A 13,887-nucleotide genomic window follows, 5' to 3' on the forward strand; every position below is an offset into this window, starting at 1 on the left:
GCTGAAATTGGAGGTTGAAGAAAATGCTGAAAGTTTCATGCTTTAGTCATAAAATATATCACTAATTTGCCAATCAGCCCAACTGAAGGGGATATTTATTTTGCTAGAAATTGTAGTTGTTTTTAGCAATGCTAGCAGCTTAGTGTTTATCAACTGCAGTGTGATCCCCTGTTCATCATTTTACTCCTGAATAAATATTAAATATGAAAAACATTAACTTGTCAGGTTGAGTGATTCTGGGACTCTGAAACAGATGGTTATAGTTTGAAGTTATTTATTGAATGGTATTTAAGGTAAGGCCTGATATTCCTAATGTGAGACGATGCTGAGACAGTTCTTACCTCAAACACAATATCAGTGTGTTTACCATTTCTCAATCAATCCTTTTTTAAGTAAAGATTCATTTGAAAAGGATTTATGAGCGAGTGACCCATGCCAACATGCAATTAGTCACGTATAACATCCTTACAACATTGCATTTAAAAAAACACAATATCAACCACCACTAAATATATCAAATTATACCATTCAGTGTTTCCCCTAGGTTTACAGCGTTGGGGGGATGGGGACAAGCCAACATGCCGACACGGAGACACAGCGACACGCCGACACAAACACTTGAAGGAATCTTGGTGTTCATGCGTTACTTTTAATGACAGCTGTCCTTTTCTATCGTAAAGGTATCCTTAAATGACTTCTTTCCCCCCGATTTCCAACTCTATCCACTATCCTATCTCTACAATAAAGGCACAAAAAGCCCAAACATGGGCCGCCCCCCCAATATAATGGTAGGGGAAACACTGCCATTTAAGTGGTTCATTCATGTATGTTAATTTACTTAAATCTGAAGAGGAGAAAACATTGCATTATGGGATGCATAAATAATGCATGAAGTGAAACAAATCTGAACTGATAAAACCACCTGAAATACTGATGTATCGTATATGATACACACGTTTTAACATGATTTCACTGTATTAAAAAAAATAAAATAGATTGATTATATGTTGAACCAATCCAATAAAAATCCCTGTTGAAGCATCAGTATCATTTGGATGTTTTTATTTCTTTATTTTGTTCAAAATTGCTGAATATTCATAAAATATCTCATCTGTGTGACTTATTGACTTTATCCATGTTTGATGAGCTGTATAAAAGGTTCTATAGAGCTTTCTGTCCTCTGGTAAGTCATTAATTCACTGTATGTACCTGGTTGTAATCAACAGGTTTTTAAGAAGAAATAAAAAGATCCCACCGAGGAAGCAGAGGTCTTACTTTTTTTTTTTTTTATCAAATATGATTCATTTGTCTTCATAGGGCTCGACCTGAAAACATAATTCAAAGTGATTCTACGTGTTTTAATGAGTGAGGATGGGTGTGATGTTGGACAAAATATGAATGTACATGAATACCACATGATTATGAATTGAGATCCTCTCACAATTCGCTGCTACACTCAGTTGGAGTTGGATAGTGACGGCCTTATGTAACGCTGTTTGTCTGTTTGTTGGCGTCTCTTCCAGCAGCTCTTTGTTGGCGTTCTCATCATCACAAGCCATTAGCTGGATGATCTTTGACGGATATTTGGCCGTCAAACAACCGCTCTGTCTGTCTCCCTCGGGATGGAAGAGACAAGAAGAGAGGAGAAGAGGCCGATTCAATCAGAGAGACAAATATTACTTCAGCCAAACGGTCGAACTGCAGCCAACATGCAGACGGACAGACTTTACTTGTCCCACTGTCACTTAGAAGAGTGTTCGCGGGTAAAGCCTAAGGTTGGGTGGGTGGGTCTGCTCATACAGTAGTTATCAGGCTACACCCACAGATGGGTGATGACAGAAGACAGCTTCTTAGAAAACATTTACTCAGAACTTTCACTATCTTTGATGAAACATGTTGCCTGACAGACACCTGATAAGACACCAAAAGGTCACATTCCCTCACACTCATTCAACTCAGTGTTTTCAATGTGTTTTCAAAAATAAGTTATAAAGGGCTTTACAATTTAAACTGGCCAAAGTGGTGAAAACAAATAAAGAACTGGACAAATAATAAAACAGAAAAAGAAAGGTACTACAATTAAAAAAGTATATCAATGAAACGTGGTAAAGAAGTAAGCGACAAAGCCAACAGTTAAGAAAAAGCCTGTTTGATAAAAAAACTGCTTTTATTTTGAAAGGAAACAAAGACAGGAAAGACCACTCTGGGTGTAAGGTATCAAGAATATAACTTGACTAAGTTGTGGAGAGCTGAGCGGGAGTCTGACAACAGGCGTGCTGGATCATGGGCGTGGTGGTCAGAGTGCTGGTTGTAATGGAGGCTGATAAAAGAGATCTGGAGGTCTGATCATACATGACCAGGGATGGCCAACTTTGGCCCTAAGCAGAGTGTATGACATTATGAGCCCTGATAAGCAGTTCTTCTTCTATGGCTCTTTGGCCAGGAAAGTTCCCTGAAAAGAGAGATCTTATTTAAAGCTCTGAGGTCAAATCCAGACAATAAGTAGTTTGCTGGCGTATACTGAGGTGAGGAGGCTCCTAGAGTGTAATGTAGTCTACCCTTGAACTGGTCAGATATGCACAGCTGAGAGTAATGCTGAATGCAAGCGAGATCAAACAAGCAAGCAAGCTTGGGTGACAGCTGGAAATTATCAAGGGAGGGCTCATACTGGTGCTATGAATGCAAGGAAATAGGCCGGCAGCTAGCTGACAGAGATACTAACTACATGCTGCGGAACTGGGTGTGAACAAGCCAATATGTCAACCAAAAATGAAGCAACAAAGTCCACTGTAGGGTGCTATGATGGGACTTTTTGCCTTTATATCAATTCTTTCAGTGGTTGGACACAGTCACCAAAACATAGTGGTAAACATGAAACATAATAAAGCAGTTTTGTAACATGAAGAGAGACATCACTGGTCGCTGCCTAAGTCTATGGTCATGTGCCGGTCCATGATGTGCACGATATCACCCCCTCCTCTCTCGCAGGGAATTTTCCTGAATATTTCCTGCTCATTCTCACCCAAAATTCAAGCCAGAAACCACAAGGCTGGCAGGGTAAAATACAGAGCCAGTGAAGGCTTGGAGAAAAACAGGTACAGTAAAAGTGACAAAGCGACCTCTGTGAGATAAATACTGTCATTACTGGTGTAGAAGACACCAACAAGTTTGTCTGCTGCCTACTCCTAATGCTCTGTCATATAAAAATAACTGAAAATATAACTAAACTGTGTTTATCTTTGGATTTATTTCAACCCTGTGGTCTTTAGCTCTGTTCTGAATCTATCCTCTCCTGTCTTTACTGTCCCATGCACACGGTCTCTAGCTTGACTAATCTGTCGGGATGTTAATGAGAGGGCAGAGGACTCAGACCTGGCAGCAGCACCACAGAGCTACATCAATCAGAGTGTGTGTGTGTTTGTGTGTGTCTGCCTGTGTGTTTTGTAGTGGGGGCTGTGAGGATGTGAAAGAGGCTTTGATCAATCTCGATTGTTTCTGATTCTCAGAGTGGGTCACAGTTTTAGAGGGAGATGTGAACTCTCATTGAAGATGGACTTCATGAATATGAAGGTTGTGTTATGATGGTAAACATGTTTTTTTTGTTGTTGTTAATCTGTCCTGTCCTGATGGAGAGATGCATGACTAATCCTCTGTGTTAACTCCAAATATTACGTAATGAGAGGATCCCCTCACCGACTTTCTCTCTGTGGAACTTCATCCACCCCTCCCCCCATCCCAAGGTTGCCTACAATGTCATTTTCCCCATGACTGGATGACATAAGTAACTATGGCAACTGCACGTTCATATCATAAATGATAGATAAGGGGGTGGTAACAAACAGCTTTCCAGGCTGACCTGATTAAAGTGAGTCTGTGTAATCAGAAGTGTGGTGCCTCGTTCCTCATGGGACCACACCTTGACTGCCCTGCTGGGACCCTCAGAAATAATCTGTTTAAAACAGGTCTCCTAGATCTTATATGCTTGTGTGTATGAAATGTAGTCCCATGGAGGTGATATAGAAACAATGCACAGCCATGGGCGTCGTAGGAGGGGTAAAAGTGAGACTGACAACTCAGAGAGAGGAGGGGGGCATTCATCGACATGAAATAGAAAATATTGTCAATAGAGTAAAACTGCTACAATTAAAGTTAAATATGCAGAATAAATGAACATGATCCTTAAACGCACAGTATGCAAATTCCGCCACCAGGGGGCTCTCGATCTAAACACTAACAAAATATGATGTCACGGCTGGCGGGGAATCATGGGAGTGATACTCTCTGCTACCCATCCACTTCCATCGCCAATGAAAACAAAGTCTGAGCTGAGGGTAGAGGAACAGGCGAAACAGACCTGAGGTAGAGAATATGTTTACCTGATGTATCAAAGTTTAATTTATGTGATGTTTTTATCACAGCAGCACATTCAAAGAGTCTGTTTATGTATCAGTGACGTCACCCATTGGTTACTGAAGGGGACGTTTGGAGGCCATCGATAGCAGTCGCCATTTTGGAAATGCTGACCTTAGGTCAACCTAGAAAACAGGCAACGAGTTGGAGCTGAGGAGGGACGTTGATTTCCTGGTCATGTGATGTCATTGATAAATTGTCTTTCAAACTAAAAGCCCCTCTTTTCACATCAAATCTGTAAAACATTGCCTTTTTAAAAAAAAATTGAGATGAAGTAGTTGTCGATCAGCCATGTGACTTATCAATAACTCTTCTCCTTCATTGAATCAAAGTGAGTAGAGGAAAATCCCCCCCACCCCCACTACAATCTGAGACGATAAAGACATTCATTTTTCAGACCAAATTCATTGAACCAGGCTGTTTATATCTGCCACTAAAAAGGTCTTTTTTGAATGGGTGTGTATGTGACTTCTGGGACTGAAGTAGCCAGCCTCAAGTGGACATTTGAGGAACTGCAGTTTGTTGCACTGCTGCGTTGGCTTCATTCTTCAACACTGGAGGTTGCCGCTTGATTTGCAAAGAGTAAAAAGCCTTTGACTAGTTGATATGAGGACAAATCCAAAGCAGATGAGATCCAAACACATTATTGAGTATTTTGTTTCATTTAATATCATTTATACTACTAATAAAACCACTTTCATCTTGTATTTTCTCATAGGCATACGAACAGTTAGGCTACAACATAATCATTTACTGAAGGAACAGAAAGACAAAGGCTCAGCTTTAGTTGCAACAACTCTAATACTTTTTTTTGTGCTGACTGGAGCACCTGCTCAAAAATGACCTGGGTAGGTTTTGTTTTTGAGGATAGCACGTTTTCTCAGACAGTTTAAAGGAATTGTTGATGCTGCGGCTCCTTCTTTAAAAAATGAAAAAAAAAAACATCCGGGGTGCTCTGATGTGTTCCTCTGAATCTTCTTCATTTGTTTAAATGATGGCAGCACTTAATGTCTGTGATTCAGTCTGCAGAGAAGTAATCCCTTTGTTCATCGTTATGCAAAGCAGACAGTATTGATGTTGTATAATACCCCCCCCACCCCCCCACCCTCTCTACCACCCCCACAAACTACACACAGTGCTGTCCTCCTCAGATCCATCACAGTTACGTCTGCTGCGGGGAAAGCCTTGCATGTGAATTTTTAATGTGTGGACTTTGTGATTTCACATTCATAAATGATTTTCTGAGGAGGAGGAGGATGGATACATAATTCAAGGTCTCTCTAAACTGTCATGTTGGTGTACAACTTTAACCTTTTGACCTTTTAGTGGCAAATGCATTGAGCGGGGGGGGGGGGATAGAAACACATTTTGAATTTTACAAAGGCATTTTTTAATTACATTTAAAAAAAATGTGTTCATCTATTTTCTTGGAAAAAATGGAGAACCCATGATATCTCTCTCTGGTCCCAAAATAAAGATTGTCCACTGAACATCATCACAGCACTCGTGTTGTGATGGCTGAGTTTTTCTTCAGCACTCGTTTTGTCACGTGTTTTTGTTTGGGACCTTGTACGTTTCTCTCGTTGCATTTGTCATCAACTTTTTCAGGTGTGAATTTTACAGCTCATTTCTCCTGATGTAAAGTGTTGGGACTGTTGCACACTATTTTCACCTGTCGGCCATATTTTCCTAAAAACAGTCAGATCCCTACTTCCTTACAATATGTGACCACCTCCTGCAGCATGAAATGTTCAGGTGTGTGAGAGACGTTCCCTCAGATGAAGGTGGTTTGTCTCTGTCTGGGTTCAGGTTCTTTATCAAAGGTCAGAGTGAAGACCAGTCTTTTTTTTGTTCCTGATAAATGTGTTTACAGTGATAATACTGACTTTTAGATGATACAGCAAACACAAACATATGACCTCTGGACTCTAAGCTGTAAATCTCTTATTTAAAAACTACTGATAAGATGTCCTCATCAGCTTTATAATCTAAAGGATCAATCTCTGAATCTTTGAAGATGAATGTATTCATCCATAAAGCCCTTACCGGATAGTTACCATCAATATATATATATCACCTCTTTGTTACATCTGAACCCTCGTCCATTTTTAACTCACTCGAGTGAGAGGCTGGTTCTCCAGGTTCCTCATGTCAGGTGATCTATAAGTAAAACTGCTTTAAGCGAACTCTATTCGCTCTCTCTATTTTACAACATGACCTGAAATGGATCACTTTTCTCCCTTTTCGACACTTTATAAATATTCTTTTTAACCGCCCAATACCTGCCTGTAACTGATTTATTTGATTTTATTTGTTGACTAATTATTGTAGTGATTTCAAGCTTTTTAAATTATTTTTTATTTCATATAATTTTTGTTCTTATTGCTCTTTTATTTATTGTATTTCCTGTGGTAGCTTCAACTCATTTTGTTTTTTCATATATGGATGTATCCTTGGTATCATTGTAAATCGAATGATCACTCCGAGTCTTAAATAAAGGTTAGTGTTAGGACAAAGCTTTCCTTCAAAGTGTCTCATTTCTTGTCCAAGTTAGTCATACATTTTATGAAATTCAAAAATATATTTACACATAAACCTCTGCCTTGAGTAACAGAACAGATTGAAGAACAGGTGAATTAAGATAAATCTGCACTTATATATATCTAAAATATATTGAATATAATCGTGTTTAATGTCAGGTTGAGATTGATCCTCCTGAACGTTCAGCTCTTGATGCTCTCGTTGTCTGACTGTAGTTTGGCGCCCTCTGCTGGTGTGAGTTGTGATGCACAGTGACATGAAGTCCAGCAGGGGGCCTCGGTGCTGCTGCACAGCTTCACAATGAGATCACACACACACCTGTCTGATCAGCAGCTACTTAAACTCAGGTGTGTGTGTGTGTGTGTGTGTGTGTGTGTGTGTGTGTGTGTGTGTGTGTGTGTCACTTTGTTTCACACACAACACAACAACACATGAGAAACACTGGAAGATAGTTCTGGAAGATAGTTAATAAGATGTTTAAATTCTATTTCAAGATAAATGTATTCTTTAGAGATTCAGTGGAGTTTGTTGAATCTCATGTTTGACTCTTTAATGTTCAGATTAGTTTGAGATGATTGTGTTTGTTTCTTATATTTTCTGCATCTTTCTAAACGGTTTCTCTCTCCTCAAACTTTCTTTATTCGCTAAACCTCTTCATGCATGTTTCTCACACTGAGCTGTCTGAAACAATGAGAGACCGTTTCACTCAACACACACTGAGCTGGAAATCAGGATTTGTTCAATATTCTTCTAATATTTATTAAGATATATTGTTAATGCAGACACCATCACTCTGTGTTGAAGCTATTGAAACAGATTTGAAAACAGTGTTAGACTAAAAACAATTTTTTTGGATTTAAAGGATGTAAAATAACTAAGAAGATAAAAAGTCAGAGACTCTGAGCTCCACTGGAGTCGTTCACATTGAAACTCACGTGTGGATGCTTCTCTGTCTCCTCCTCCTCCTCCTCCTTCTCCTCCTCTTTGTAGATTGAAGATGGCAACTACAGCAGCTGTTAACAGACCTCCACCTGCTCATCCAGGACCACACGCTGGAAACCTCCACTCACAGCCCACCAGCGGGGTACCAAACTCTGGATTTCATGATCCAGGACTACAGGGTATCAGCCAGGACCCCAGACTCCAACACCCCCACGTCTCGTCCCGGCCCGTCTTCTACGTCCCTGTTCAACCTCCGCCACCTTTCCTCCACTACCAGTGGCCCATGCCCTTCTCCTATAACCCCTTTAGTGGCTTCCCAGGCATGGGTGAGTGTGTCCTCCAGAAACGCTGAAGCTGATTGGTGGATACAGGTCGTAGAAATACTAGAGATCCCAATTTTCACTACTTTACAATTAATGTCATCCACATTATATAAAGTCCAATAACCTATTTTTAAAATGCTTACATCTTACATAAAAGTTTATCAAAATTAAATAAAATCTACTGATGAAGATGTTAATAATTCTAAAGCCTCTATTTCTTCACCGTAAAAAGACAGCCAACAAGGGGAAGGTGACGGCCAAAATGACTTAAATTAGGAAAAATCTTTGGCTGTAATTTTAAGATGGACAGAGTCACGGCCACCCTGGGAGTTAAGCCAAAATATTTAGAGCTCCCCCTGCTGACAAGCTGTAGTTTAGGTAATAAACCTCCTCCATGTTAACAGATGGGACAAGCTATGAAGGAAAAACATGTCAATTTTTATGTTAGTTGAACTCGGATTGTGTCGCGATAGTTTATTTTTCATGTGCTGATTTATGTCCAAGAAATCTATTTTCTGAATAGTTTTGTTTTATTTGTCATTTGACTTTAAAAAAACATCTGTAACGTATGATTGACAGCTCTGTTGATGAATGCAGCTCCTTCAAACGGTAATAAAAGTGTTTGTTGCTGTTTAAAAAAGTGTTTCAGACACTAAAAAGAAAGTTAAATCTGAACCATAGTTTCTTTGTTTGGACTGTAAATTTCTATATTTTTGTTCTCCTCAGGCTATGGCATGGTCATGCCCCCGTTCCCCCCTCCTCCCCCCTACATGGAGGCTCCATCCTATGTTTTGCCCCACCCTCACATCCAACCAGTGGACTACAGACACCTGCTCCACCCGTCAGTCCATGCTCCTGCTGCACCCTACCAGCACCTATACCAGCCTGGCAGAGTGCGCCCTCCTCATCCTGTCCCTGTGAGACAAACGGTGAACGCAGAGGTCCAAACAGAACCCACAGGGAGAGGCGGGGCTTCTTCTGGAGAGGTGAGCCCACTCATCAGCTCCGATTCTGGGCATGGAACCACCTCACACTCCCCGTCCTCCTCCAGCTCCAGCTCCCACAAACGAGGCTCTGCAGAGCCCCAAACCTTCACCACAGACTTTAACAAGAGCTGTGAGAGTTCTGCAGTCACATAGAGATTTAACCTCGTTCATCCTGCAGGAACAAAGACGCTCCAATCACGTCACAGAGACGCACGACAACCACCGAAGAGCCCAATGAGAAGTGTTGAGGAGAACCTTCCCCCCTGCAGGGACGCTCACCACAACATGTGGTCAGTGGGCTCTTCTGGTGGCGTGGTTCGCTGTGTGCAGCTCTTCTCAACAAGACGATGATGTCATCAAAGAGAGACGAGATCATCAAAGAGAGATGTCATCAAAGAGAGACGACATCCTCATGAGCTGGGCCACGCCGCGGACAGCGATGTTAAAAACATCAGACAAGCTGCTTCCTGAGAAGGAGCAGCAGCAGCCGTCTTGTGAAGCAGAGAATGAAAAGTCAGCTGAGCAGCACGGCGCTGTGACAAAGAGCGCTCCTGTGGTGTCTGACACAGCTGCTGACAACACTGAGGCTCTGCTCACTTCTCAGGACTCTGAGACACTTTTTAACATCCTCAGACTGCCTGGGACTCTCCACAAGCTTCTCTCAGAGGATAAACGAGTCGTAGAGCTCCCCTCCACTGATGAACTACTGCTTTCTCTGAACCAATCAGAGATGCTCCCTGACAATGAGCCAGAAAACGAGACGACTCCACACGCACACAGCACAGAGCTCATTCCCTATCAAATGTCTTCAAATAGTTTTCAGATGAAGAGAAAACTGAATGAGTCTGTTTGGTCTGTGGAGTCTCTCCCCTCTTTTATCCCCAATAAGGAGTGGCTGCAGCAGAACGGACTCTTTGAGCCTGATGTCATCGTGGAGATGATGGAGCAGGAGGACGACGGTGGACCTTTAACCCAAAATGAACACTTAAGAAGTCATAAAGAGAGGAGGCGGAGCCGCAGGTTTTCCTCCTCTGACTCTGTTCTCATGTCAGACAGCTGGCTGCTTTTCAGCACTCCGGCTGAGAAGCTCAGTCAGTCAAAGAAGACAGAAACAGAGGGGGGAATGGATTCCCCTGAAGGGAGGGAACAGAAACGAGACCAGAGCACGACTCCTTCAGAAAAAGTTCCCTCAGCTTCCCCGCCTCGATGGCAGAGTGCAGTAAATGTCTCTTCCCCCCCTGAAGACAATGCAGATGAAAACAGGTCTTCTGAACCTGAGGCCAATCAAAGCCCAAACCAGGAATGTTTTCTTGTCACCGAGCAGACGGAGAGAAGCCCCCGCTCCCGTGAGCAGGAGAAACCTCTGCCCTCAAACTCTGCAGAAGAGGAGAAAACGCTGTGTCAGCTGATTCCTCAACATGGAGCAGACGTGGAGGTAGAAGAGAGAGCGTGTGTGAACGCTGAAGAGAGCGAGCGGAGAAACCAGCAGCTGTGTGTCCCTGAGGTCGAGCACACCACGGCTGCTGTGTCTCCGTCAAAGGGACATCTAGTGGACTGTGGCGTCCAGTGTTCTGAACTGACAGACAGGAAGTGTCCGTGTGAATCACAGAGCAGCACTGAACCAAACAAGAGACCTCATTTTAATGATTCAGGTGCTCTGCTTCTTCAAATCTACACTTTAATGTGACTTTGACCTCCTGTAGAGAAAAAACAAGTGATGTGCTTTAACGGTTATTTATCTCCTAGATGTGAAAAAGATGAACAACAACAAGACTGAAGGATACAGTGTGACCGGACAGATGTCAAAGAACCAGAGAAGAAACGCTCACTGGAGGAACAGAGGACAAGGTAACGCAGCTTATGTGTAAAAACGTCATAAAATAAGTCACATTTTAGTTTGGTGTGTGTGACAAAAAACAAGAATGGTGAAATGTTTAGGCTGATAGAAGATGTTTATGACTCTTCAGTACTTGACTAACATGATATTAATCTCTAAAGATTTGTTTCTATTTAAAAGAAAAGTGATTTTTTTTTGTATTTATTTATTGCTAAGCTCATCATTCTGAGTTCCTTTAACTTGTCTGAACACACGGGAAAATGAAAGAAGATCAAGAACGATGCACTTTAAACATCCTTAGCTCTCACAGACTCACTTTGAAGACATTCAGAACTGTAAGAAGTGTTCACAAATAGTCTCCATGACGACGTTCAGACGAGATGGAACATCACCTGTTTAATTTGAATACGGTATGATAATTTATCATGTCTTTGTGACTTTAATGTTCTGATCCAGTAAAAGTTGTTAACTGTTTGTTTCTTCCTGCAGGTGGAAATGGAAGAACTCGGTACTGAGCACTGATCATGTTCTGCAGGAGAAATCTTGTTTTCAAAGAATCAAATTAAAATGAACAATTTCTTAATAAATGATTTAAACATATTGCTACTTTTTATTGATTTTATTTTTGAACCAGGTTTTAATGAGGTTTCTTATCCTAGAATTGTATGTTTTTTTAAAAACATTTCATATGTGCTGCCATGTTGTGAACGGTTACAGAGGAAAACCATGTTTACACAGTGTGGCCATTAGATGATGATTATTTACCGTGTTACAACCTTTGATCATACGTCCAGCACTGTATTTTAAAAATACCTCTTCAACTCCAGTCTGTACTCAAATGATATCAAACTGGACAAAGAGACTCTTTGGATACTGGACATAACAAATTCAGTTCTAATCGCTTCTAATCATCTGACACTTTGACAACTACTGATTGGCTTAACGGGAAGGTAACATTGGAGTGTGCTGATTGGCTGTTCAATACACACAGAATGAGCCAAGATTTGCATCAGCTACATTCAGGGTCACAGACAGATAAGACATTTGTGTCGTCTCAAAATACATTTTCAGCTTTGAGGTTGAATAGATTCATGCACCCATTTTAATTAGAATATATCAGAGAGGAGAATTATCTCAACAGATGGTACAGTAGGAATTAAATTCTGCAGCAGCTTTGTGGACCATTTCCTGATACAGACCTGATTTACTTCTGTGATAACTACTTAATCACATGCAAACATGTTACAGTCACATTTTAGATCTTTTATGATACCTCAAGGATGAAATTAGTTTAACTGAGTTTTTCTCACACATGCAAAAAATACATATATTCAGAAAAATGCATGCATGCATGCATTTTTCTTCTCCACAGGCACAAAAGAGAGGGGGGAGGGGATTGGTGAGAGGTGAGGAAGGGGTGAAGGTACTTTGGGGAGGAGGGAATATGGGAGAGTTAACCGTGTGTTGCCTAGTATAGCCTTTTTCCTCCAGTGAGCCTTCTAGTGTTTTTTGAGCTTGCCTGCCTTCTTGTTTCTGTCCTTTGCCTGCTGATTTTGGATATGTTTGCTCCTTTTTATGCTTACCTGTGTACCCACCTGGACTGGTTATTCAACTCTGCTTAACTATTCTGTTCTGTTGGGGGGGGCTCAAAGGAAGAGGTTGGGAACTGCTGCACTGGGGTATAAAAATGACTAATCAGAATAAAAACAGCACTATGCAATGGTGTGTTCACTATATGCTTTACATAATGCAGTTTGTGATTTCAGACACAGCCTCTTGTCTCACTTTCACTCTTTCATCCTCGATGGATGGTGAGGATTTCTCCTTTTACAGCCACCAGAGGGCGACATTACATTTATGTTCATCGTGAATCCTCACACAGTAGACTTATTTCCTGTGTGTCAACAGGTCAATAGATCTCACTTTGTGCAGCAAGGGACCACTCAAGACCTCATACATTGAATTACATTTTTAGTGGAGAATAATCTCAACAGATGGTACCGTTTAACTAAACATAGGAATGAAATTCTGCAGCAGATTTGTAGAATATTTCCTGATATATAGTAGACCTGATTTATTGCTGTATTTTTGTGATAAATGCTTAATCACATGCAAACATGTTATAGTTGCATTTTAGATCTATTTATGATACAGAAAGGAACAAATTAGTTTATCAGTGAACAGACCTTTTCAATCTAAAGAGCCAGAAAAAACATTTTTAAAGAGTCATTAAAGTAAGTGTCTGGTCTTTCATCAGAGGAATGAATGGAAACATTGCAAATATTGTCTAAATTACATTGGCAATGTTTGTGTGCAATTTAGACATTTTAGTGTGCAGGAGTTAGCCTGAAATTATTTGATAATTGAAAACAAGAAATTACCCAATACTGTGTGTATTGGGTCTGGGGCCTCTATTACATTTTTGTTGCAGTGGTATTCAATCAGGTATGAATATAATTGATTCTAAATGAGTATTGAATAGACTATTTTCCCATGTTGCGGTGACGTAACTCGCTGTGTGGGAGACCTGTTGCTGTTGTCGTGTCTTACTGTTTAGCTCCAAGTTTAATTCAGGATTATGACGCAAATCTGATCAACAGTTTTCAAGAACCTGATTGATGACCAAGTCCAGAGACAATGAACGTGCAATATCTGGAGACACAAGAGGTCGTATTATGAGTTACAAAACATATTTGACAACCCGCTAGCTACCGCTAACATTAGCATATAGCTACTTCCTTGTTCATATTTACATTTAAGAATCACTGATACAATATGTAAGGCTTTTATTTATTCTCGATATCAAATGATCATTTAGAGAAGAATTATTTGAGCATGAGGTCAAACT

The 13,887-nt window shown here is 40.8% G+C and overlaps 3 protein-coding genes across 3 annotated transcripts in view; all 3 read left to right on the forward strand.

Annotated features, from left to right (window-relative positions):
* The window catches only part of LOC132978695 (epidermal retinol dehydrogenase 2-like), a 489,977-nt gene that overhangs the window by 221,892 nt on the left and 254,198 nt on the right, over nt 1-13,887 (forward strand). The window lies entirely within an intron of this gene.
* On the forward strand, nt 7,946-9,531 carry LOC132978446 (bucky ball-like). The gene is made up of 2 exons (XM_061043665.1): nt 7,946-8,219; nt 8,943-9,531. Exons 1-2 carry the CDS (start codon nt 7,949-7,951, stop codon nt 9,353-9,355), a joined length of 684 nt encoding a protein of 227 aa, XP_060899648.1. The 5' UTR covers nt 7,946-7,948; the 3' UTR covers nt 9,356-9,531.
* On the forward strand, nt 9,588-11,554 carry LOC132978513 (uncharacterized). Its single transcript, XM_061043718.1, has 3 exons — nt 9,588-10,854; nt 10,949-11,050; nt 11,529-11,554. Exons 1-3 carry the CDS (start codon nt 9,588-9,590, stop codon nt 11,552-11,554), a joined length of 1,395 nt encoding a protein of 464 aa, XP_060899701.1.

The sequence above is a fragment of the Labrus mixtus genome, chromosome 8 (genome assembly GCF_963584025.1).
Source record: "Labrus mixtus chromosome 8, fLabMix1.1, whole genome shotgun sequence".
NCBI classification, from domain to species: Eukaryota; Metazoa; Chordata; class Actinopteri; order Labriformes; family Labridae; genus Labrus; species Labrus mixtus.